The sequence below is a fragment of the Mesoplodon bidens genome, assembly GCF_964165515.1.
Source record: "Mesoplodon bidens genome assembly, chromosome: 8".
NCBI classification, from domain to species: domain Eukaryota; kingdom Metazoa; phylum Chordata; class Mammalia; order Artiodactyla; family Ziphiidae; genus Mesoplodon; species Mesoplodon bidens.
Window position 1 is genome coordinate 11715424 of NC_138165.1, and position 26987 is coordinate 11742410.

General features: G+C 39.6%; 1 protein-coding gene across 3 annotated transcripts in view; it reads left to right on the forward strand.

Moving 5' to 3' along the window:
* LOC308621565 (uncharacterized protein) overlaps positions 1 to 26906 on the forward strand; it is a 111934-nt gene extending 85028 nt beyond the window's left edge. For 2 of the 3 annotated variants that reach the window (XR_014016479.1, XR_014016480.1), the window contains one exon: positions 20637 to 20721. Coding sequence is in view for 1 of the 3 variants with exons in the window: in XM_081242212.1 (XP_081098338.1) it covers positions 20637 to 20726; positions 26664 to 26718 (145 nt within the window). In the remaining 2 variants the exon portion in view is untranslated. Of the gene's footprint in view, positions 1 to 20636; positions 20727 to 26663 lie in introns of those variants that run through there. The other variant, XM_081242212.1, reaches the window with a different exon arrangement.
* The last annotated feature ends 81 nt before the right edge of the window (positions 26907 to 26987 follow it).

The window sequence follows — 26987 nt, forward strand, 5'->3', positions numbered from 1 at the left end:
CATGTATACACCTGCAGGCATGGGCATGCACACACACAACTGAAACTGTGTTTCCTCAAAATAATGTCTATCCTAACCACGGTTGAGCCATCTGATATTTTTCTATACTATTTCATTTTTTAAAAAGTAGTTGTTTCGTTTTTTAAAAAGCACTGTGTTACTGCCATGACCTTCTAGATTGGAAAAAACAATCTAAATACTTTTAGGAGATTCAAAAATAAATTATGGCCCTTGACCAACAGAGAGGCGTACAGTCCCGCAAATAATCAACAGAAAGCCAAACGTAATAAATGCTGTCCTGGGTGCTGGGACCAATGGATGGCCTCATGCAGAAGAATAAAGTTGGACCACTGCTTACACCATATTTAAAAATTATTTCAAAATGGATCAAAGACCTAAATGTAAGCGGTAAAATTATTAAACTCAGAAGAAAACATAGAAGTAATCTTTATGACCTAGGATTGGGCAGTGGTTTCTCAGGAAAAACTAAAAACACAAGAAACAAGAAAAAAAAGAGACAAATTAGACTTCAAATTTGTTAAATTAACAACTTTTATGCTTCAAAGGATGCCATAAAGAAAATAAAAAGACAACCCACAGAACAGGAGTAAAATATGTATCAGATTAAGGACATATATCTAGAATATATAAAGAACTTTACAACTCAGTAATAAAATGACAACTCAACTTAAAATTCAGCAAAGAATCTGAATAACCACTTTTCTAAAAAAAAGATATACATATGGTCAATATGGACATGAAGGGATTCTCAACCTCAGAAAAATAGAAATCAAAGCCACAATGAAATACCACTTCACTCCCACCAGGGTGGCTCTAATTAAAAAAAAAAAGACATGATAACAACTGTTGGTGAGGATGTGGAAAAATTGGAACTCTGATACACTGCTGGAGAGAATGTAGAATGGTGCCACTTTTTGGGAAAACAGTCTGGACATTCTTCAAAAGGTTAAACAGATTTACCGTTTAACCCAACAATTCCGCTCCTAGGTTAGGGAAATGAAAACATGTGTCCGTGTAAAAACTTGTATGTAAATGTGCAAAAGCAACATTATTCATATCATCCAAAAGGTGGAAGCAACCCCCATCAACTGATGTGATGGATGGATAAATAAATGTGATATATCAACACAATGGAATATTATTTGGTAATAAAAATGAATGAAATACTGATTTGTGCTGTAACATGGATGATAAGGCTAGGTGAAAGAAGCCAGGCACAAAAATTTACATATTGTATGATTCCATTCATATGAAATGTACTGAATAGGCAAATTCATAGAGAAAGTAGATTTGTAGTGGTTACCAAGAGCTGCAGGTTTAGGACGAAATGGAGAGTAAATGCTAGTTTGTTTCTTTTAGAGTGGATTGTCATCACATTCTTTTTTTTTTTTTTTTTTGTGGTATGCGGGCCTCTCACTGTTGTGGCCTCTCCCGTTGTGGAGCACAGGCTCCGGATGCGCAGGCTCAGCGGCCATGGCTCACGGGCCCAGCCGCTCCACGGCATGTGGGATCCTCCCGGGCCGGGGCATGAACCCATGTCCCCTGCATCAGCAGGCAGACTCTCAACCACTGAGCCACCAGGGAAGCCCTAGAGTGGATTGTCATCACATTCTTGATAGTGTCCTTTTAAGGATAAAAGTTTTAAATTCTGATGAAGTACAAGTTACCTATATTTTCTTGGGTTGCTTGTGCTTTAGGACCAGTGACTAAACGAAGATCCTGAAGATTTAAGCCTATGTTTTCTTATGAGTTTAGTAGTTTTGCTTTTCATTTTTAGGTCTTCAACACACTTTGAGTTAAATTTTGTATATGATGTTATATAGGCATCCAGCTTAATTCTTTTATATATGGATATCAAGTTGTCCCATCACCATTTGTGTTAAAGACTGATTTTCCTTCATTGAATTGCCTGGAAACCTTTGTCAAAAATCAATTGACCATGGACATATGACTGTAAAATGTGAGGGTTTGTTTCTGTACTCTCAATTCTATTTCATTGATTTATATGTCTGTCTTTATGCCAGTACCATACTGTCTTGATTATTGTATCTTTGTAGTAAAGTTTGATATTGAGAAGTATTAGTACTCCAATTTTGTTATTGTTTTCAAGATTATTTTGGCCATTCTGTATCACTTGAATTTCCATATGAATTTTGGGATTAGCTTATCAATTTCTGCCAAAAAAAAGTGGTGGGAGTTTTGATAAAGATTGTGTGAAATCTGTACATGAATTTATTACTTTCCCTTTACTTAGGTCTTCCTTAATTTCTTTCAACAATGTTTTATAGCATTTGGTGTGTAAGTTGTGTACTTCCCTTGTTAAATTTATTCTTAAGAACTTTATTCTTTCTGATGCTATTTAAATTGAATTATTTTCTTAATTTCATTTTTAGACTTCATTTCTGGTGTATTGAAACACAACTAATTTTTATATATTGATTCTGTGTTCTGTAACCTTGCTGAATTTGTTTATTAGCTCTAATAGCTTTTCTGTGGATTCCTTAGGAATTTCTATAGATAAGATCATCTGCAAACAGAGATAATTTTACTTCTTTCTTTCCATTCTGAATGCTTTTTATTTCATTTTCTTGCCTAATTGTCCTGGCTAGAATCTGTAGTACAAGGTTGAATAGAAGTGGCAAGAGAGGACATCCTTATCTAGTTCCTGACCTATGGGGAATGCTTTCAGTTTTTCACCACTAGCTTTCATAGTAGCCATGTTTTTTCAAAATGCCCTTTTCCAAGTTGAGGATATCCCCTCTATTTTCAAGTGTCTGTTGAGTGTTTTCATCATGAAAGGGTGTTGGATTTTGTCCAATAACTTTTCCACATTGATTGAGATGGTCATATGGTTTTTGTCATTTACTCTATTTATGAAGTGCATTACATTGATTGATATTCTTATATTGAACCAACCTTGCATTGCTGGGATAAATTGCACCCAATCATGGTGTGTAATCCTTTTTATATGTTGCTGGATTCAGTTTGCTAGTAATTTGTTAAGGATTTTTGTGTTTATATTCTTAAGGCATATTGGTCTGCAGCATTATTTTTTCTTGTGATTTCTTTGTCTGGTCTTGGTACCAGGTAATGCTAACTCCATAGACTGAATTGGTCAGTGGCTCTTTCTATTCTTTCTTTGGAAAAGTTAGTGAGGAATTGGAATTAATTCTTCCTGAAATGTTTGGTAGAATCCACCAGTGAAGTTTTCTGGGTCTGGGCTTTCCTCTGTTGGTAGATTTTTGATTACTCACTGAAATTTTTACTTGTTATAGGTCTATTTCAATTCTTGATTTGTTCTTGAATAAGTATCAGTAGTTTGTGTCTTTCTAGGAATTTGTCTATTTGTCTACTTTATTGGCACACAATTAATTCACATTATTTCATCTATTTCTGTAATGTCAGTGATAATGTCCTCTCTTTTATTCTGGATTCTAGTAATTTGAGTCTTCTATCTTTCTTTCTTGGTCTATTTAGATAAAGGTTTATCCATTTTCTTGAGTTTTTCAACTAACCAACTTTTTCTTTTTGTTGACTTTTTCTGTTGCCTTTATAGTCTCTACTTCATTTTTTCCTACAGTAATTGTTTTTATTTCCTAACTTCTGTTTGCTTTGGATTTAGTTTGATATACCCTCTACCTGGCCTTCGTTTCTTAAGGTGGAAGGTTGAGTTTTATTTGAGATCTTTCTTGTTTTTTAACGTAAACATCTACAACTATAAATTTCCCTCTGAGCATTGCTTTTGCTACATCCCATGCATTTTGGGATGTTGTGTTTTTATTGTTATTCTTCTCGAAGTATTTTCTAATTTCCCTTGTGAGTTGTTCTTTGACTAATTGGCCATTTGAGTGTGCTTTTTAGTATTCATATATTTGTGAATTTTCAAAATTTCCTTATGTTATTTATTTCTAATTTCACTCCATTGTGTTGGAAAATATGCTTTGTGTAGTTCCAATCCTTTTAAATTTATGGGCACATCTAATGGCTTATATATGTTTCATGTGCACTTAGAATAATATGTATTCTGTTGTTGTGTGAGGTGTTCTATAAATGTCTGTTAAGTCTAGTTGGTTTATAGTGTTGTTCAAGTCTTCTATTTCTTTCTTTCTTACATCATAATATCCAAATCTTTATTGTTTACATTCAAAACTGCTGAGAGTTTGGAAGACTATTAGAATCTAGATAAACATGTCGAATACATTTTCTTTCTTTCTTTAATATTTATTTATTTATTTATTTATTGTCTTTATTGTGTGTGTGTGCTGTGTCGGGTCTTAGTTGCAGCACGTGGGGTCTTCATCATGGCATGCGGGATCTTTCACTGTGGCATGGGCTGCTTGTTGCCGCACAGGCTGTTTGATGCAGGGTGTAGGCTTCTCTTTAGTTGTGGCGTGCGGGTTTTCTCTCTCTAGTTGTGGCTGGCGGGGTCCAGAGCACATGGGCTCTGTAGTTTTCAGCACGCAGGCTCTCTCGTTGAGGTGCACAAGCTCAGTAGTTGTGGTGCACAGGCTTAGTTGTCCCATGGCATGTTCCCCGACTAGGGATTGAACCTGTGCCCCCTGCATTGGAAGGCGGATTCTTCACCACTGGACCACCAGGGAAGTCCCTCAAATACATTTTCAAAAACATTTTTCACATTTTTCTTCATTTAATCGGAAGTCTTCTATTTCTTTGTCAATCTGTTATTTTATCCATTATGGATAGTGGAGTATTGAAGTATCCAACCATAATTTTTATTTATTTTTATTTTTATTTATTTATTTATTTTTATTTATTTTTTTGCCACATGGCACAGCTTGTAGGATCTTAGTTCCCCAACCAGAGATTGAACCTGGGCCTCAGGCAATAAAAGCACCAAAGTCATAACCACTGGGCCATCAGGGAATTCCCCAACCATTATTTTTAATTGTGTATTTCTCCTTTCAGTTCTGTCATTTTTGCTTCATATATGTCGGGGCTGTGTTTCTAGGTGCACATTTAGTCTTCTTGGGAACCATGAGACTGGTCAAATAATGACAGTTCTCTGAGAGTAAGCTTTAGAAGGAGCTCCAACCCCCCAGTTGTTTCCTGGATGCTGGTTTTCACCTCAGATACAGGCTCTTAATTTTCAACATTACTTCAGAGGTGAGAGGAGAGAATGGGACTACAACAAGTTAAAACCCCACAAACTAATGTTCTTACCAAAATTCAAGCACTTTTCTTGTGTGAATGCTGGATTTCTACAAGACTTTGGTTAATTTGCAGAGTTCTGAACAAGTTGATTCTGACAGTTTTTCCAGTTTTTCATTATTTTTATGGAGGAGAAAATTTTCAGAAATCAGTGCTTCACCATTTTTATTAATGGCATTTCATATTGTTTCTTTATTGTTTGTGTAACAGATTCTTAATGTTCTTTAATGTTGTGGTACTACTAAAAATTTTTTTCTGTGGTTGTTGGTTTTTTAAATTTATTTATTTATTTATTTTAGTTTTGGCTGTGTTAGGTCTTCGTTTCTGCGTGAGGGCTTTGTCCAGTTGCGGCGAGCGGGGGCCACTCTTCATCGCGGTGCACGGGCCTCTCACCGTCGCGGCCTCTTTTGTTGCGGTGCACAGGCTCCAAATGCGCAGGCTCAGTAGTTGTGGCTCATGGGCCCAGCCGCTCCGCAGCATGTGGGATCTTCCCAGACCAGGGCTCGAACCCGTGTCCCCTGCATTGGCAGGCAGATTGTCAACCACTGCGCCACCAGGGAAGCCCTAAAAAAATATTTTAGAAGTTACTAAGTATGTGCCTTGGGAACATAATTTAATTTCTTATGGAAATATTTTTCATAAACTATTTTCCCAATAGATTTTCTTCAAAGTTTTTTCAGAATATAATAGAAAACCCAGGGAATACATTAGAAAATGCTCTGCTGTCGAATTTTTGGTATTACTGCTACTTGTGTTAATCTAATTTGAGCATCTTACATAAAATTGCAGCTCTCTCTAGAACACTCTATTTCCCCCGCTTTATATTTTTCCACAGCACATATCACCATTTAACAATATATTTCACTTGTCTATTGTCTGTCTTCCCCCACTCCTAAGTACCATGTAAGGATTTTCATCTGTTTTTGTTTGTTTATTTTCCACTGCTTTAGTTTCAAGACTTAGAACTTTGACTATTTCATAATAGGTACTCAGTAAATGAATAAATGAGCTAATTATACCCATATTTGGGGTGAATGCTGAAGACTTTTTATAGCTTAAGTGCTAACTATCCCTCAGACCCAAAAACATTTCCTGAAGACTTGTCTGCTAGGTCCTGATATACAAAGATACAATTCCTAACCTCCACATGATCAGCAAAGGATTGCAATACAAAATTAGTAAGGCCATAACATAGGTCTTTACAGAAACAGAAGTAGCTGGAGGAAGGGAAGAGAAGGAGGAAGTAGATAGTGTCTGAGGTCTTTATGGAGAAGGAAGGACTGAGATTTCCCAAGTTTGGGCTTGAGAGTACAGGGCTGGGATAGCAGAAGACCTAAAATAATTAGCATTCATGTTTAGTGACATTAGGTCCCTGGGAGGGTAGCTGTTTGGATGTGGTAACAAATGAGGTTAGGGAATTCCCTGGCAGTCCAGTGGTTAGGACTCAGTGCTTTCACTCCTGGGGGCCCCAGGTTCAATCCTTGGTCAGGGAACTAAGATCCCACAAGCCACTTGGTGCGGCCAAAAAGAAGAAGGAAAGAAAGAAGGTTATAGGGTAAACAAAGGTAAAATGTTGAAAGGATTTGTCTGCCATTTTAAAGAATCTGACCTTTATATGAAGAGCCACGAACACACCCCTTCTTTTTTAATCCCGGGAGAGTGATGTTTGTATTTTTTTATGAGATGGTCAGTCAGGTGTGGCCATAGGAGGAGATAGAAGAGAGGCTCAGAAAAAAAAACAACAGAGTTTATTTTACTCACCAGTCCTAGGCACAGGAGACACAGCAGACCATGCAGGGCCACATGGAAAAGCCACCAAGATGGTCAGGAGGCAGAAATCAGGAGTGAGGGGAAGGTTTAGGCCATGACCTTTATTGGGGTTTCCATGGGAAAGGCAAGCTAGGGCAGCGTAAACACTTAGGAGTGGCTAATTTGGATAATTCTGATGGTCTCTAAGCTATAGGAGTTGTCCCTAGTTGTCTGGCACCTGGCCCTGGGATGGTGAAGGCAGAGGAATATTACCCCCTGGGGTACACAAACCTGATAGAGGAGGTATGGCTCTGGATTGGTTAGTTTTTGTATCAAAGATGTGGTCCCAGCTGGGCCCTTTGCTATCTCTAAGAGTTGACTAGCCCAGGGAAAGGCAGGCTCTTCCCAGCCAGAAAGGTTTTTCAAGATGTCAAAACATCACAATATACAGGAAATATGAAATATTTACAATACAGTTTGGTTTGGGTTATGTGGAGAATGAGCTGCTCCAGATACATCTCTGGGGGTTGGTTGATGATTATTTCTACCCTTCCACTTGAAATCTTTTAAATGATTGTTTTCTAACCCCAAAAGGAGCTTTGTGCTCCCAAGTTCTTGAAGATCATTATAAATAGCAGTTATATGCATATAAAGTATAAGATATGTAAAACGTCAGCTGACCTGTTCTGGTTTTGTGGAAAGAGGCAACCACAAATCACTGCTACTGTTCAAAATTATTTTGCAAGTTTTGTGTTTCAAAATGAAACCTATATTTATTGTGCCTTCAGGTAAGAGTTATATTGAGGAAGGAGCAAAATTTTGGTTGGGAAGAACTATCATTCTCATGCAGAAAAATTGGGTATCTGTATCTTTTCCTGTGGTTCAAAATGTGTTGAAGATCTTCAAAAAGGGTAGGTAACTAAGTGGGTGTTGGTAGCACCTGCTACACCCAAGAATTATGGTGTCTGTTCTCATGAATGTCACTGTCATCAGGATCAGGTGACTGGATACCTGTTGGTCAGGTCACCGTCCCCAACACAGCATTTTATGGGCTCAGGAATTATTCCTGATCTATATTGCTATTCCTTCTGATGTTGCTCCAGCCTTTCCAGCTCTGTTCTTTCCTTCCTTTTTTTAAATTTTATCTTTTCTTTTCTTTTTCTTTTCTTTTTTGGCTGCACCATGCAGCATGTGGGATCTTAGTTCCCTGACCAGGGATAGAACCCATGCATCCTGCATCAGAAGTATGGAGTCTTAACCACTGGACTGCCAGGTAAGTCCCTATCTTTTATTTTTTTATTGAAGTATCATTGATTTACAATGTTGTGTTAATTTCTGCTGTACAGCAAAGTGATTCAGTTATACATATACATACTTTTTAAAATATTCTTTTCCATTATGGTTTATCTCAGGATATTGAATATAGCTCCCTATGCTATACAGTAGGACCTTGTTGTTTATCCATCCTATATATAATAGCTTATATCTGCCAACCCCAACTTCCCAGTCCATCCCTCCCCCAATCCCCCACACTGTTGGCAACCACAAGTCTGTTCTCTATGTGAGTCTGTTTCTGTTTCATAGATAGGTTCATTTGTGTCATATTTTAGATTCCACATATAAGTGATATCATATGGTATTCATCTTTCTCTTTCTGACTTACTTCACTTAGTATGATCATCTCTAGGTCCATCCATGTTGCTGCAAATGGTATTATTTCGTTCTTTTTTATGACTGAGTAGTATTCCATTGTATATATGTACCACATCTTCTTTATCCATTCATCTGTTGATGGACATTTAGGTTGTTTCCATGTCTTGGCTATTGTGAATAGTGCTGCTATGAATATAGAAGTGTATGTATCTTTTTGAATTATAGTTTTCTCCGGATATATGCCCAGGAGTGTGATTCCTGGTTATATGGTAATTCTGTTTTTTTGAGGAACCTCCATACTGTTCTCCATAGTGGCTGTACCAATTTACATTCCCACCAACAGTGCAAGAGGGTTCCCTTTTCTCCACACCCTCTCCAGCATTTGTTATTTGTAAACGTTTTAATGATGACCGTTCTGACCAGTGTGAGGTTGTACCTCATTGTAGTTTTGATCTGCATTTCTCTAATAATTAGCGATGTTGAGCATCTTTTCATGTGCCTATTGGCCATCTGTATGTCTTCTTTGGAGAAGTGTCTATTTAGGTCTTCTGCCCATTTTTCGATTGGGTTGTTTGTTTTTTGTTGTTGTTGTCCAGCACTGTTCTTTCTGTACTCAAATTCCAGGAACAAGAATACTGGCTTCAGAATTAGCCACTTATTAACAATAAAAATAATAATAAAATCTCAGCTGACAATTACCAAGTTTTCACCTGTGCAAACCTCCTTAATAAGCCTTATCTCATGCAGCCCTCATAACTCATGAAGTAGGTGCTGTTATAACCCTCACGTTTTAGGAAACTGAAACATAGACCTTGAACTTTGGTGAAATTTTTACCTTTCATTTTTTTCTTTTGTAAAATGGAGATTTTATCTATTGTCCACTTACTTCCCGTAAGTGAAGAAATGTGTGTAAAATTCCCAGCACATGCTTTATGAAACATAATTGCATTGGGTAGATAGCCTTTTGGTGTAACCTTGATATGCATGATGGAATTAACTTTTCAGATGGATAAAAGCAGTTTCCTTTCTAGGCTCCCAAGAATTTCTTTATCTTCTCATTGCTTTCTTAATTCATTATCTACCCCAATTGCTTCCTGAAGTGCTTCTCTGCCATATTTTTACTTTCTTCTCACTGAAAGGAAAAATGTTGTCAAGAAGAGCTCAGAGGACCTCTCCAGAATGAAATTACACCTAAAAACACAGGTTATTTGACTGAGGAAACAAAGGAAACCCATTGCTACCAGGACCTCTGAATCCCTAAATCCCATTCTTTTCTTCCCAGTGGAGTCACACAGATGACATTTACACATGAGAACTCTAGAATGTTTTTAAAAAGTGGTGGCTAGAAGTGGATAAGAATCAGAGGAGAGTAGACAAGCACTTCAGTGACATTGAACCCCAATGAAAGGCGGAAGCCCAGAGGACAGCTCCCTAGGGTAAGAGTGGCTCTGGGTTTTAGTCTCCAGTCCCACAATGACAGATGTGGGTGGGGGGGGACTCCATGGTTGACTCAAAGCTATGTTAACCAAGCCCCCTTCAATGAAAATGTGAGTGGCTTTCCACATGGGTCCCTGCCCACATTTGTGTATTACAAACCAGGCATCCTGAATGATTCACTTTCCTGAAGTTTACCACGAAGGAAACTCCTCTTTCCCAGGTTTGCTCTTGACAGATCCTCCTGAAGAACTTTGATTATGGGAGTGTAATCGATAGATTTGGATAGTTGTCATTTTTCTCACTAATAAAGAGTCAGGAAGACCAGAGGTGAATTAAACTAGAAATATTATTAATAAATAAACAATAGTAATAGCTATACAAAGGAAGAAAGAAAAAAGAAAGAAAGGAAAAAGGAAGGAAGATAACGGAAGAGGGAGGAAGGAAGGAAGAGAAAAAGAAAGAACAAGAAAAAAATCTCTAGACTCAGATACGACTCTCTCAGGGTCCTCGTCTGGGAACCAGGTATTTTTTAGGTCAGGACACAGAGGCACAGGGAGAAAATCCTTGAGTGAATTTCAAGATCAGTCTCTTATGGTAATTCATTACCACAGAACCTCAGTATGTTGGAGTAGAAGAGGACCACGGTCCAGTTATTTCACTGAAGAAGGGAAAGGACAAGCCCAAGATGTGCAGTAACTTTCTCAAGATCACTTGTCCAATTTGAAAGAAGCTAGGCTTAGGACTTCCCTGGTGGTCCAATGGTTAAGACTCCAGGCTCCCAGTGCAGGGGGCTCAGGTTCAATCCCTGCTCAAGGAACTAGATCCCGCATGCTGCAACGAAGAGCCCGCATACTGCAACTCAAGATCCTGTGTGCCGCCCAGCACAGCCAAATAAATAAATCAATAAATATTAAAAAATAAAATAGGGCTTCCCTGGTGGCGCAGTGGTTGAGAGTCCACCTTCCGATGGAGGGGACACGGGTTCGTGCCGCGGTCCAGGAAGATCCCACATGCTGTGGAGCGGCTGGGCCTGTGAGCCATGGCCGCTGAGCCTGCGTGTCCGGAGCCTGTGCTCCGCAACGGGAGAGGCCACAACAGTGAGAGGCCCGTGTACTGCAAAAATAATAATAATAATAAAATTAAATAAATAAATAAAATAAAATAAAAGAAGCTAGGCTTAGAAGTGTTCAAATCTTAAATGTCAGGAGAATTTTGGACTTTTGGTGGTTAAATATTGTTATAAAACAGGAGAAAATATAGAGAATAGAAGATCAAAGAAGCAGGAAGTAGAGGGATGCTAAAAACACAAAGTGTACATTTGCCATGATGACAAATTGTCTCTTGGACAGGCATGGGTTTTGCAGTGTTGTAAAACAGGGATCAGGATGGGAATAGCATGTGTGGATGTTAGGCCAGAATCACTGCATGAGTGCCATGGGGATTCGTTAATTTAAAAAAATTGTAATATAAAATACTCAGTATTCATTTAGTGCCCTCTGCAGTTCTCTTCAGAATCAACTTAATATCGAATGGTTTCTATCTGGTGTACCCTTCCTCATCGTCATTTCCTCAATAAGCCACTTCTTCCCTACATTTCTCTACCACCACCAGAAACCTGCCATCCTCATTTTCTATTCTGGGAGAAAGCCTATTCTGCAAGAATAGGCTTACCAATAAGATTACCATGCCTCCTTCCCTCCAATTTTATAAATATTTGTAACATATATATATACACACACACACAATATGTGTATATATGTGTGTTTATACACAATTTATGACAAAAATATGTGTATGCATTGAAAAAACTTTAGGAAATACAGAAATAAAAACAACATTTTAAAATCACATTTATGTAGAGATGTGGACGGACCTAGAGACTGTCATACAGAATGAAGTAAGTGATAAGGAGAAAAACAAATATGGTATATTAATGCATATATGTGGAATCTGAAAAAATTGGTATAGACGATCTTATTTACAAGGCAGAAATAGAGACACAGACATAGAGAACAAACATATGGATACCAAAGGAGAAAGAGAGGGGTGGGATGAATTGGCAGATTGGGATTGACATATATACACTATTGATACTATGTATAAAATAGATAATAATGAGAACCTACTGTACAGCACGGGGAACTCTACTCAGTGCTCTGTGGTGACCTAAATGGGAAGGAAATCCAAAAAAGAGGGGATATATGTATACTTATAGCTGATTCGCTTTGCTGTACAGTAGAAACTAACACAATATTGTAAAGCAACTATACTCCAATAAAAAAATTTTTTAATGTAAAAAAAAAAATGATTTACCACTTTGTACCCACTTTGGTGGCTGTAATAAAAGTCAGATAATAATAAGTATTGATGAGTCAGTGAATAATTGGAACCTTCACACACTGCAAAGGGTATGTAAAATGGTGCAGCTGCTTTGGAAAAATTCAGTATTTCCTTAAAATGTTAAATGTAGATTTACCATATGACCCACAAATTCTACTCCTAAATATATACCCAAGAGAAAACTTATACAGGAATGATCTTAATATTATTCATGATAGTCCCAAATGGAAGTAACACAAATGTCCATCAACTGATAAATGAATAAACAAAATGTGGTATGTCCATACAATGAAATATTACTTGGCCATAAAAAGAACAAAGTTCTTATACATGCTACAGAATGGACGAACCTTGAAAGCATTATGCTAAATGAATGAATCCAAACACAAAAGGCTACATGTTGTATGGTTCTATTTATATAAAATATCTAGAGTAGTCAGAACCACAGAGAAAAAAGTGTAATAGTTGTTGTCAGGGACTGCAGTTTGGGAGGATAAATAGTGACTGCTAATGACAATGGGGCCTTGCAGGGGTGGGGAGTGTTGATGACAATATTCTGGAATTATATAACATTAACTGACATAGAACTTTGTGAATATACTAAGAGCTACTGATTATACAGTTACAAAGGGTGTAAAAAAAGCTACTGATCATACACTTACAAAGGGTGAACTGTAGGTTTCTGACATATATCTCAATAAAACTATTATAAATTAAAAAACAATAATATCACATTTAGTCCCACTACCTAGATATAAATACTGGTTATATTTTGCTGTATTGCTTTTCAGTTTTGGGGGGATTTTTTTGGATATACACACACAAAGATACACATTAAAAAAATAATTAGAACCAAGCTATATACTTTATATTATCACTTGCTGTTTTCACTTAGCAGTGTACTATTACCACTATCCTATGTCATTTTTTTTCATTTAATTTAATCTTTATTTTATTTTGGGGTATAGTTGATTTACAATGTTGTGTCAGTTTCAGGTGTACAGCAAAGTGATTCAGTTATACATATATCCCTTCTTTTTCAGATTCTTTTCCCACATAGCTTACTACAGAATATTGAGTAGAGTTCCCTGTGCTATGCAGTAGGTCCTTGTTGATTATCTATTTTATATATAGTAGTGTGTATCTGTTAATCCCAAACTCCTAATTTATCCCTCCCCCCCACCTTTCCCCTTTGGTAATCATGAGTTTGTTTTCTAAGTTTGTGAGTCTGTTTCTGTTTTGTGAATAAGTTCATTTGTATCATATTTTAAGATTCCACATATAAGTGATATCATATGGTATTTGTCTGAGTTACTTCACTTAGTATGATAATCTCTAGGTAATTTTCTATAATATTATTTTAATTGTCTAAAATATTCCATTGTCTAAAGTACCACAATTTATTTAAATCATTCATTAGCATGGATATTTTTGTGGCCTACAATATTTTGCTAATATAAAAAAACACCACACAATATCATTGGAGCTAAATCTTTGCACACTATTTACTCAGTATAAATTCCTTGAAATAGGTCAAGGTAATCACATAATTAAACATGAATAGGTAGTACATAATTAAGGGTTTTGATAAATGCCATCAAATTGTATTCCAGAAGGGTTGTGGAATTTTATATTCCCATTAGCAATATAAAAAAGAAATGAAAATTGTTTATGTGTATTTGTATATATTTTGTGTTTGTGTGTATATAATGTGTGTGTATATGTGTATGTGTTTCTTCTAGTAAGGTGGAATATTACTTATCTTAGGTAACTATATTGAAATAACTAGCTGCTATAATAAATAAAACCTAAAATTGTAATGGCTTAACATAATAAAAATTTATTTTTTGCTGATATAGCTGTTCAATGAAGGGTTCCTGGTTGAGGATGGCTTTCCTCCATGGGGTGATTTAGGTATTTGGACTCTTCCATCTTGTGGCTGGGAATTTTCTTGTGCTTCACCATTGTTATACCCATCTGGTGGGGACATAGGAAAAAGAGAAAGCATGATGGAGGTATAACTTCACAGTCCATTGAACTCAGTCACATGGTCTACAAGGGAATCTGCACAATGTAGTCAAGGATTGCTGCCACAGTGGCCAAAAAGGATAGCCTTTTTCGGTAGAACAGTAGAGCAGGCTCATAAAATATAAGAAATGCTGACTACATCAACAGAAGAGACCAATTGCAGTCATTAACAATGGCATTCCCAGGTACACACTGGAGCTGAAATCTTTAATTTTAATTAGGGCAATTTAAGTTCTCTAAAGGCTTTCCACCTGCATATTTGCAAATATATGACAGCTTTTTTTAATGCCAATTTTATCCTTAAAAAGGCCTTCCCACTCAATACCATACTGTCAAATTTTCAATATAGTACATTTATGTGATAATGAAAAGATGTTAACTGCCTAGTTAAAATAATTAATCATGCACACAGAAGACTTTTCATCTGACAACATTCAGTTTATTGATCTGCTGTACTGCTTAGAATAATCCTCAGGTAGGTGAATTTGCAGGTCCACTGAACAACCATGAAGGCTGTCCTTAGATTTCATAGATGTGTTTCCTTTTGTCTTCTTCAAGAAGACAACCCATTCCTTCACAATGATATATTTAGGTCATCTTGCAGTAAAATGGATGGCTTTATATTTTTCTTCCGTTCATGTTAAGTGAAAGTGAAGCACTCTGCCCAGAGGATCATTAAATAATCCCAAAAATGTCCTTGTAGGAGATCCAGTGAGATTTTCATAGAACTTGCAATACCATACCTTCTTTCCCTAGGTATTATCTTCACCATATTCTGTTCACATAGTAAGACTTGTAGGAGTACAATTTCAAGAGACAAACATTGATTCTTTCCCTAAGAATTCTCTTGCTTTCCTGATTATGCCATTTTGTCTCCCCGAATTAAACTGCAGTAGACAGAGAAAAGACAGCTTAGCCTTCCTTCAAACCTTTAAGTGTGTCAGAGGGAAGGAGCTACATAAGTTCAAAGCATGATTCTGAGTTATTTTACAGCAAGTAGTAATATATACGCATTAAAGAGCATGCTCTTCGTTGAGTGCTTTGTTCACCATTTTTACATTTATTGTTTTTTGAGCAAAAACAGTGTTTTATAGAAGGTGTGAAACGGACAGTGAAATAGGCATTTGTACTTGCTTCTTTGAAAGCAAAAGGAGCTCTGATAAGAAAATATTCAATAGGGTTACTTCTCAAACATTAAACAAGAGACAAAGACAAGAGTTGAGCCCATTTGGAAAACGTGGAGCTGGTATTAAAGTATTACTAATGGAGCAAGAATCAAATCACTTCTTTCAGATCTTCAACAAATATGCTGAGCAGCCATGGACCAACAAACTCAGTAAATATAAGTAGGTAGTGGTCAGAATACGGGAGATAAAGAAAGATAAATGGAAATGAGGTGAGATAGAATACACTGAACTATTTTAATGCATTTTAAGATAAATACATAGATTAAAAAATAAAAAAGCCCTACCCCAGAGGATGTGCCAAGATGTTAAAAAAAAAAAACCTCTTTGCAACTTCTTGCCCTGGTTGCCAGCCTCTGATTCTTTCCCCTTCAAAAAATGTTTTATTTCTGGCACTTTAAATAAAAGAAGCTCATGATACACATAAATGACCCCTTCACATGTATTCCAGAAAATAGCCACCTCTACTCAAATCCTTGTCTGTTGTTAATTCAGTGTTATGCTCTGATAGGTATCAGACAAAATCCTTTTCCAAAGATTGTGTTTTGGCTGCTCACAGGATTCCTGAAAGCACAAACTTCTATCTGGACTTATCTTAAATGTTACTTGAGATGGGATAACCTTTTAGATTTTAAATGCTTAAAATCTTTCAATGATTATTAATAAGTAATCACACACAGGAGAGTTGTGTAACAAGAGCACATTAACACTATAAAATCCTTTGGCTTTGTATCGAACTCTTTGATTTTTCTTTTTTCTTTTGGCTGCATTGGGTCTTTGCTGCGCACAGGCTTTCTCTAGTTGTGGCGAGCGGGGGCTACTCTTCATTGCTGTGTGCGGGCTGCTCATTGCAGTGGCTTCTCTTGTTGCAGAGCATAGGCTCTAGGGGCGCGGGCTTCAGTAGTTGCAGCACGTGGGCTCGGTAGTTGTGGCACTCGGGCTCTAAGGTGCATGGGCTTCAGTAGTTGTGGCTCACGGGCCCTAGAGCACAGGCTCAGTAGTTGTGGCACACAGGCTTAGTTGCACCGCGGCATGTGGGATCTTCCCGGACCAGGGATTGAACCTGTGTCCCCTGCATTGGCAGGCAGATTCTTAACCACTGTGCCACCAGAGAAGTCCAAACGCTTTGATTTCTTAAATTAGTTTTATGATTTGTTTAGAATCATGTTTCATGCTTTGTGATTTTGAAAGATGCCCTGAAGCTCCTTGGCTTGGCATTTGTGGTGTTCCCTCATAGATTCAACCTTTCCTATCTTTTCAGTCCTTCCTTGTTCTCCTACAAACTACAATTTTGCATCCCTCTCTTTGGTTTAATTGCCTGGACCAGAGCTGGAAGATACCACCCCCAAAACTATCTGTTATTTTTGTCTTCAAGGCACGCGTTGAGTCTCATATCCTCAGCCTGACTGCATGATTTCATCATGATCCTTTGCTGACTTTTAATTTCCTTCCTCCCTTCAAGAAATATTTACTGGATGCCTACCATGGGACAGACACTGTTCTCAACCTTGGAAATACAGCAGTGAACAAAACAAATCCCTCTTCTCAGGGAGCCTACATTTGAGCATGGGGGTACAGATAGTAAACAAATAAACATATAATATGTCAGGTGGTCATAAAGCCCAATGAAGGAAAATAAAGCAGGGAAATGGAGACCAAGCATGACGTCCTAGTGGGGAGAGGGTGCTGTTTTTACATAGGTGGTCAGAGCAGGCCTTCTTACAAGGAGATATTAGAGCAGTATTAAGGGAGTATAGGAGACATGTAGGAATTTTGAGATCAAGTTTTCTGAGGAAGGCATGTCAAGGGCCTGTACTATCTGTCTATTGCTGCAAAACAAGTTATCCCAAAACTTAGCAGCTTAAACTAACAATAGATATTGATTATCTCATAGTTTCTGTGGGCCAAATTTGGAAGTGACTTAACTGGGTGGCTCTGGCTTAGAATCTCTTAAGAGGGTCGCAGTCAAGATGTTACACAGGCCTGTAGTCCTGACGGCTTGACAGGGGCTGGAGGACTCAGTTCCAAAGTGGTTTGCCCCCTTGATGCTGGTCGTTGGCAGGAGGCCTCAGTATCTACCCACATGGACCTCCCCATGGGCTGCTTGAGTGTCCTCATGACACAGTGGCTGGCTGGCTGCTCCCAGAGCAGAGAGTCCAAAATGGGGCAAGGTAGAAACCACATGTCTTACAGACACAGCTCAGAAGTTACACATCGTCATCTCTGCAAAATCCGACTGTTTCACAGGTCACCCCCATCCAGCATAGAAGGGGACTATGTAAGGACATGAATCCCATCAGATGGAGATCATTGGGGATCATCCTGGAGGCTGGCTGCCACAAGGCTCTGATGAGGAGAGGGATCGGCAAGTTCAAGGAGCGTAAATAAGCACAGTGTGACTACAGTGGAATTGTGAGCAGGTGCAAAGGAAGAGCCAGCGTCCAAGGGGGAGCGGGAGATCAAGTCATGTTGGACTTTATAGGCCACAGTAGGGACTTCCAGTTGTTTGCTCAGTGAGAGGGAAAGCCATTGGAAGGTAGCAGGATAATTTCCTGAATTACTAAATTCTGTTTGTTCTTCCAGCATTTTCTCTGCCCCCTCATTTTCATCAGGTTTTGCCATTCTCTGCCTCAGAGCTCATGACTGGGCTGAAAGCAGAAATAGCCTAAGGCCAAGGGATCCTGTGGGGTTAGAAGAAACCTAACTCCTAGGGCTGAGGAGCTCTGAAGGGCTTCTGCTAGGTTTCCTGGAGGAGAAAGGGAGAGGCATTTCTTTGAGATGTCCTAAAGCGTGGAGAAAATGTTCCCTGAGGCACTGAAACCTATTTGAAACCCTGAGCTGTGGATACCCTGGCCTTGCTCCCTTGCAGTGGCACTGGGAGGGCACAGGAATGGTTTTGTGAGTACTTGGGTAGGAAGGATTGAAGCGGAAGAGCCACAGGACATGAGTGTGGTTTGTGAGATGGGTGAAGCAACAGTAACTAGTATTTCGCTATGTCAGCGCCAGGACCTTTGCACAACTCTCCTTGGAAGATAAGTCCCGAAGGTCATTGAAGTTGCATTCTTACCAGGCTGGTAGACGAGAGGTTCATAGTGATAAGTAAGTTTGTTTAAAGAAATGTGGTAGGGCTTCCCTGGTGGCGCAGTGGTTGAGAATACGCCTGCCGATGCAGGGGACACAGGTTCGGGCCCCGGTCCAGGAAGATCCCACATGCTGCGGAGCGGCTGGGCCCGTGAGCTACGGCCGCTGAGGCTGCACGTCCGGAGCCTGTGCTCCGCAACGGGAGAGGCCACAACAGTGAGAGGCCCCCGTACCAAAAAATAAATAAATAAATAAAAATAAAATAAAATAAAGTTGCATGCTTACTTTAAAAAAAAAAAAAAGAAATGTGGTATTTCTTAGACACCTCATTTTGTGCCCTGATATTCATTCACAACACAAAGTCAATGTGTTTTACTTAATTCCATCACTGTTAAGGTTTGCTGGTTAGGGCTGAGATGAAGTTCTTGACTTACTTTTAAAAATATCACCTTGGCACAGACATTTTGAATGCAGCCGGATTTCCATAATAGTAGCTTGTCCACATGGTCATAATGAGTGGCCCGTCTGCCACTCTTAGGTTGTAGCAGCTGAGTCTCTCAAGCTTGAGCTTTTGCTGCAAGTATTACAGACATCTCCGTGAAGATGACAACCGGAAACAGCCTGAAACAAAATGCAGGCTTCTGACTCACATAAAGCCATCTTTGCCAAGACATCTTGTCTGATGGCCACATCCACTCTAGAAGGGCATCCTTGGATCCGTGGACTGGAGCCTTGGTTTCTGTGCCCTGCTGAAGTTACCCCTTCACTGCCTCTATCTGGCCAGTGATAGTACAGGCTCACTGTACCCTGGCAAAGGCAGCTGAGAAGGTTGTGGCTGCGGTTCTGAGCCATTGCCTGTCCCTGGAGGTATTTCCCATGGCTGTACTGGTGGACATTACTGAGATTGAGCTGGCTGGACTCATTAGTGCTGAGGACTGACTTGCATTTGGGAAGAGGAGCTTGACAGCTGTTAAGCCTGGCAGGAACTTTCAGAGATGTTGGTAGAAGGGTGACAGAAACAAGCCTTGCTGGTCTTATTTGACCCAAGAACCAACGTGTCCTTTGTTTTAGGTTGTGTTCCCAGGGAAACAGACATCCATTGGTAATCTGAGATTTGCATGTAGGACGCTTATGGTGGGGGAGAGGGGAGTGCTCTTAGTATTAATACCTATGGTGGAGTGAAGAAGCAAAAGGAAAAGACGAATTGTTGTCCAGTCCCAACAAAGGACTCAACTGGTAGCTTGTGGAGCCCTGGACCTGTAAATTGTCCTGGTGGAGGCAAGGGTGCCTTCACTCTCATCCCCCTCCCACTGCATCTTTAGATGAGGGCTGCTTCCAGGGCAGTGACCTTGGGTGAGGCAGTTCTCCAGTGATTCAGCTGAGAGGTGTCAGCCTTCAATACTCCTGTAACTAGAGAAGTGAAGGCTGTATTCCTGAAAAGATGGTGCCGGGGAGGGGAGAGATACATCTTACAGCACACGACCACATCCCACAATCTGTTTCATGTTGGAAGGAACAAACATGTCTCAGATAAGAGACGTTTGTCATAAGTTTACAAAATTATGCAACACAGGCAACAAAGGAGACCTCTGGGCAGTTGCATGTAGTGACCCCATCCAGGCAGAACTGTCCTTCAGCATTCAGCAGTAACTGTGTTGCCCAGTGAGCTCGTGGCCACCTCGGAAGTAGGCACACTGCCCCTGCTGTTTCTTGCCACTCCTGCATGATTGCAATTTAGCTTTTCTTTCTGAATGTCTCCCTCGGCTTGGCCTCCTTTTCTGTTGTTCTCTCTTTCCACTTCTTCCAACTGCTCTTTCTTTTGCATTCATATCTTCCTAAGAGAGGATCTATTTGGGTTCATCAGTCACCCTCCAATATAGATTGTCCTAGTTGAATTGATTTTGAGGCAAGACCTTCTCAACCTACATAAACTGGTTGCCTTTGGTCAGCGAACCAATTTTTGTTTCATTTCAGCTGTGGTCACATGACACGAGAGCAAGTCAAGATATATTCAGGGAACCACCTAGAAGTCCCTCTGCTCAGAAGGAACCAGGATCCTGGCAGGTATTCAGAGTGTTTGAACTCTTGTTACACAATGGCTTCCAACTTCTCTTCAATTTAATATCTACACATGCCTTTTTAAAAATGGTTAGCAGAAGTAGCAAAGGCTTAAAGGTTTAGAATGGTATAGAGGACTTCCCTGGTGGCGCAGTGGTTAAGAATCCGCCTGCCAAATAGAGACACGGATGTAGAGAACAAATGTATGGACACACCAAGCAGGGGAAGTGGCGGGGGGGGAGGTGATGGTGGGATGAATTGGGAGATTGGGATTGACATGTACACACTGATGTGTATAAAGTAGATAACTAATAAGAACCTGATGTATAAAAAGTAAAATAAAACAAAATTAAAAAAAAAAAAAGAATCCGCCTGCCAATGCAGGGCACACAGGTTCAATCCATGGTCCGGCAGATCCCACATGCCACGGAGCAACTAAGCCCGTGCACCACAACTACTGAGCCTGTGCTCTAGAGCCCGTGAGCCACAATTACTGAGCCCACGCCACAGCTGATGAGCCCACGTGCCACAACTACTGAAGCCCGAGTGCCTAGAGCCTGTGCTCTGCAACGAGAGAAGCCACTGCAATGAGAAGCCCGCGCACCGCAACGAAGAGTAGCCCCCGCTTGCAGCAACTAGAGAAAGCCCGCGTGCAGCAATGAAGACCCAATGCAGCCAAAATTAAATAAATAATATAAGTAAATTTAACAACAACAACAAAATAATTAGAATAGTATAGAAATGATCTGTTCCTTAAGAAAAACAATAGGACTCTGCCTTTACCTCAGCACTCTTCATTCCGTGCTTGTAATCTTTTAGCTGTCTCTTTTGTTTGTTACAGTTCATACTACTGTTTCTTCATTTATCAATTTTAGACATTATCACATTTTTATTATGGTATATGGTGATTGAGTTATCTTAGCCTTTCTTTTGTTTGGGGAATTGTATTAAATTCAACTGCCCTTAAAGAATTTCGAACATTAAATTACTGTAAGCCATTAACGCTTTAATACAAAAGAGCCCTTCAGGTTTTTCCACGTTTGATGGCTGGCTGAGAGCACTTTGGAGAAAGTTTGGTGTTTACACAGAAAAATAAACCTAGCAGAGAGACACGTGGTGAAGAGAGAGATGAGGAGTGATTTCTACTCTTTTAATTGATGGCTTTCATGTTTGCCTCCAAACCTCTAAATAATCTGTTACAGTGTTCGGCATAGTCACAATATCATAACTAGCTGTAATATGGGACAGAAAATAAAATCTTTTAGCTGGGCACTTTGTCACTGTGAATAAAGTCTTGGTTCTTTTGGAATGGAAAAAGGAGAGAGGTGACCAGTGGTCACTTTCATGTCCATGTGATTTAAATATTTTTCCTATTTTTAAAAATGATGGCATCTGATTCTCTAAAGGAAAAAAAATGGTGGAGAATATTAAAAGGATTGGAAACAAACATTTCTTTTTGAATAAAATAGCTCTAGATTTCCTTAAAAATTTTTTTTTCATGTATGTAGAATAGTAGTAATTCTCTCACAGAGAGCTATAAGGTTTCAAAGTTGTTTCAGAGAACATTGTAGAAGTTGATGGTCCTAATAGTTCTGTGTGGTAGATGGGACAGAAATTGTAATCTTTATCATACAGATGATGAAACCGAGGCACAGAAAGAATGTGTCTTCCCCAGGGTCCCATGACTATGAGTTCTAATTCATTCTTTAGTTTTCCTACTTCAGGATTATGTGGGAGCATTGCAGAAAGGAGAATCTTCCATGAAGGCCCTTGGTAGTTTTGGGATGGAGAGGGAAAGTCATTCATGCAAATATGGTACAAATGTCAAAGCCATTTGCCTTTTCCTCAAGCATTACTTCTTTAGAATCACTGCATATTTGTCAAATGAGGCTGAACTTCCAGCCTTAATTGAGGTAGTGTCGCAATAAATCTTGGCATCAAGTCTTAGTGTACAGGTACTGTGTGGATTTGGAATCCTCCATAAGGCTCAGTAACAACTTAGTAGTTATAGAGATTTGGCCATACAGTTAGTAATGTAAATGTTAGTGGCCTGGCCTCTATGTTTTTTTTTTTTTTTTTTTTTTTGCGGTACGCGGGCCTCTCACCGCTGTGGCCTCTCCCATTGCGGAGCACAGGCTCCAGACGCGCAGGCCCAGCGGCCATGGCTCACGAACCCAACCGCTCCGCAGCACGTGGGATCCTCCCAGACCGGGGCACGAACCCGTGTCCCCTGCACCGGCAGGCGGACCCCCAACCACTGCGCCACCAGGGAAGCCCTATGTTTTTATATATAAAGAGGGATCAGTAGGAATCTGATTATTAAGGGTTGCAGATTGTTCAATAATAGACCTAGTAAATACGAAAATAAGTAATGCAGAGTTTGGGAAATGGAAAATCCTAGGTACCTTTTACACATTCAGATGTCATGCAATTCTTGTTTTCCTTTAGTTATTCATTGAGTTTTTAAGTGACAGATCTAAATGGAAGGAAAAAATTCAGTCACAGTATTATGCCTAAGGGGAAAATGTAGTTACTAAAGCATGTTAATTTTTAACTGAAAAGTAGTTGACTGTTTTCCTGGAAGGATTTTGCCACTATAACTATTTAAAAGTAAACTTTTAAAACCACGTAATCAAGCAGCCAGCTGAGTTTGTGCTGTACTAGGTATTGAAAGCTCTTTACAGACCACTAAAATTATTGACAGTATTTCAAATATAAGACATCTGTAAATTCACATCATACATACAACTGTACACCAGTAATCTAAGGAAATAAAACTTTCTCCTTCAAATTCCAAATACCTGAGTTCCTATCCGTAATATAATTTATATAGGTTTTCTCAATATTTAATATCAGTAAAGATACACCAAATGCATAGTACAGAGGTGTTTCCAGTGATCTTTTGTTATTACATAGCTTTCAGATAAAGGAAAACTTAAACTTTTAAAAATAACTTTCTTTTGGGAATTCCCTGGTGGTCCAGTGGTTAGGACTCCATGCTTTCACTGCTGAGGGCCCGGGTTCAATCCCTGGTCAGGGAACTAAGATCCCACAGGCCGGGCAGCACGGCCAAATATATATATATATATATATATATATATACTGTTTGAAAAAAATAAGATACCTTTCTTGTTATGGACAATTTCAAACATATATGAAGACAGAATAATACAGTGAACCCCACGTAGCTGTCATGCAGCTCCAATAATTATATATTCATGGCTTATCCTATTTCATCAATACCCTTATCCTCTCCTCACCACAGTTATTTTGAAGTAAATCCCAGACAGCATACCTTTCATCTATAAATCCTTTGGTATATATGTCTAAAAATAAGGCATCTCCTTTTAAAAACGTAATTGCTGTGGTAGACTGTAGATGGTCCCACATGTTTTTTTCCTTGTTTAAAAGGCTTTTAATATAAAGCAGATAATTTTTTGCAACATTTCCCAAACTTTTCATTATCAGATTGGCTGAGGCTTCTCAACGATTATAATTTCACAACAATATCTCCATTTTCACCTTCTTTAAATGAATTGGCCTAATCGATGTGCCATTAAAATAGAGCTTCACTCTCAACATATTTTTAATTTTGTATTCAAACAGTATGAAGAAAACAGGATCAGGGAATTCAGCCATAAAAGTGAATGGATTACTGATACGTGTTACATCATGGATGCAACTAAGTGAAAGAAGTCAGGCACGAAAGGCTACATATTTTATGGTTCCATTTATACGAAATGTCCAGCAGTGGCAGATCCATACACACAGAAAATATTATACATTAGTGGTTGCCAGGGGTTTGGAAGAGAGGGAAATAGGTAATGACTCCTTAGCTCAGCAGCAAGTTAACCTTTCATAGATGTGCTAAAGAAGAAGAGTTGGGTTTTATTTTATTCACTTTTCCCTGGACTGTGTTGAATGACCATCATCTACAAGTTCAGGTCCCACATTTTTTTTTTTTTTTTTTTTTTTTTTTCTGTACGCGGGCCTCTCACTGTTGTGTCCTCTCCCGCTGCAGAGCGCAGGCTCCAGACGCGCAGGCTCAGCGGCCATGGCTCATGGGCCCAGCCGCTCCGCGGCACGTGGGATCCTCCCAGACCAGGGCACGAACCCATGTCCCCTGCATCGGCAGGCGGACTCCCAACCACTGCGCCACCAGGGAAGCCCAGGTCCCACATTTTTTAACCACTCCGTCCACTGAGAGGTGGAATCTAAGTCCCTGAACCTTGAATCTCAGCCATAGTGATTAGCTTGACCAGTAGAATGTGGCAGAAGTGTCAGTCTGGCATTTCCAAGGTTAGGCCTTAAGAAGCTTTGAAGCTTCTGTCTGGATCTCTTGGGACCTGAGCTGCTAGGTAAAGTCCGACAACTTTGAAACCTCCACAATGAACAGCCAATGAACGCGCAGGTGTGCTGGTCAAAAGTCTCAAGAATCCAACCTTTCGTTCTTCCTCTTCAAGCACCAGACATAGGAATAAAATCACTTTGGACCCTCTAGATTTGCCCATCTGCCAACTGAATACCAGTGAGTGACCTCAGATGGTGCCACATAGAGCAGACAACTCACACAGCTGAGCCCTGCTCAGATTCCTGACCCACAAAGTTGAAAGATTTAATAGAATGGTTGCTCTTTTGAGCCACTAAGTTTGATGCAATAGATAAAATGGAACAACCACCAAACCATTACCACTCCTGAAATAACTAGCAATAATTTCCTGAAATATCAAATATCCAGCATTCAAATAATAAATCATTTTTATTGTCTCATAATTTTTTAAACTTTTGTTTTAACTAGGATCTTAATAAGGTTTATACAGGGCAAGTGATTTTTATGTCTCTAAATCTCATTCAATCTATTGATTTCCTTCCTTTTTTTTTTTTTGCGGTACGCGGGTCTCTCACTGTTGTGGCCTCTCCTGTTGTGGAGCACAGGCTCCGGGCACGCAGGCTCAGCGGCCATGGCTCACGAGCCCAGCCGCTCCACGGCACGTGGGATCCTCCCGGACTGGGGCACGAACCCATGTCCCCTGCACCGGCAGGTGGACTCTCAACCACTGCGCCACCAGGGAAGCCCTCCTTCCTTCCTTTTTTTTCCCCCTTTCAAATTATTTGTTTAAGAAACTGGATTTTTGTCATCACTTTCCCAAAATCTGGACTTTAGTATTGTTTGATATGTTCTCCCATCACTTATGTTTTCTGTACAATGGTAGTTGGATCTAGAGGTCTGATCAGTTTCAGCTTTGATTTGTGGCAAGGCTGTTTCATGGGTGGCCTTGTATACTTTTATCAGGAGGCACATCGTATCTGGTTGTCTCTTGTTTTAACATTGGCAGTCACTGCCTAGACCCATTAATTAACCCATTTTGGGTTGCAAAATGGATACTGTATCAGTTAGCGATCGATATTACTATATGAGAAAGGATCAAACAATCTCAGTAGCACATGATAATAAGTATTTATTTAGCTTCTTTACCACCACGTTCACCTCATCTTGTTCACCACAGCGAGTCATATGCCCCAAGTCCAAAGTCAAGAGGTAGTAATCCTGCCTCCAGCGGGTAGTGAAGAGCCAGGCTGCAGCCAAAATTCTATGTATGACGTTTCAGGCCTGACCATAGGCCACTACAAGGCTTTGCCTGGCGGACCTCAGGGGGAGAAGCTGCCCTCCTCACGCCAGACTTGGTACAAAGTACACGACAATCTCTGGAGGTACAGTTGAGGATCCAGGCCCGCCTCACCCCACCAGTCATGTTCTTACACATGGTGACATTCCTGGCCCAGGTGCCTCCATTCAGAGTTCTTTTTACTGGGGACCTCAGCGAGGCTCTTCTCAGGTGTATCCTCCAAGACCCCCTAATTGGAGCCTTGGCTGAGGCATTTGTCTCCACTTTGACTTAGGACTTTTGCCCTCTGAGCCCTTCTTTCTCTCTTTCCTTCCAGTCCCTGGATCCACAAAAAAAGGCCAGAAGTTCAGGGATTCTCAGAAGTGAGATGATTCTCCCTCTCTGCAAGGCATTCAACTGACCCTAGTCCAGTGTCATTCCACAGGGAAAACTGGAACACTGGGGAGATGGCTCCTTTCTCTTTTGCCTCTTACCTACATTTCTGCAGTACAGTTAACTCCCCTACATACGAATCTTCAGGATGTGAACTTTCAAAGAACAAACGTGCATTCCCATGTCTAATCACGTAAGTTAGTTCATGTTTCTGGCATACACTGTCATGTGTGTGCATCCTCTACAAGTGGTTGTGCTTTTGTGTACT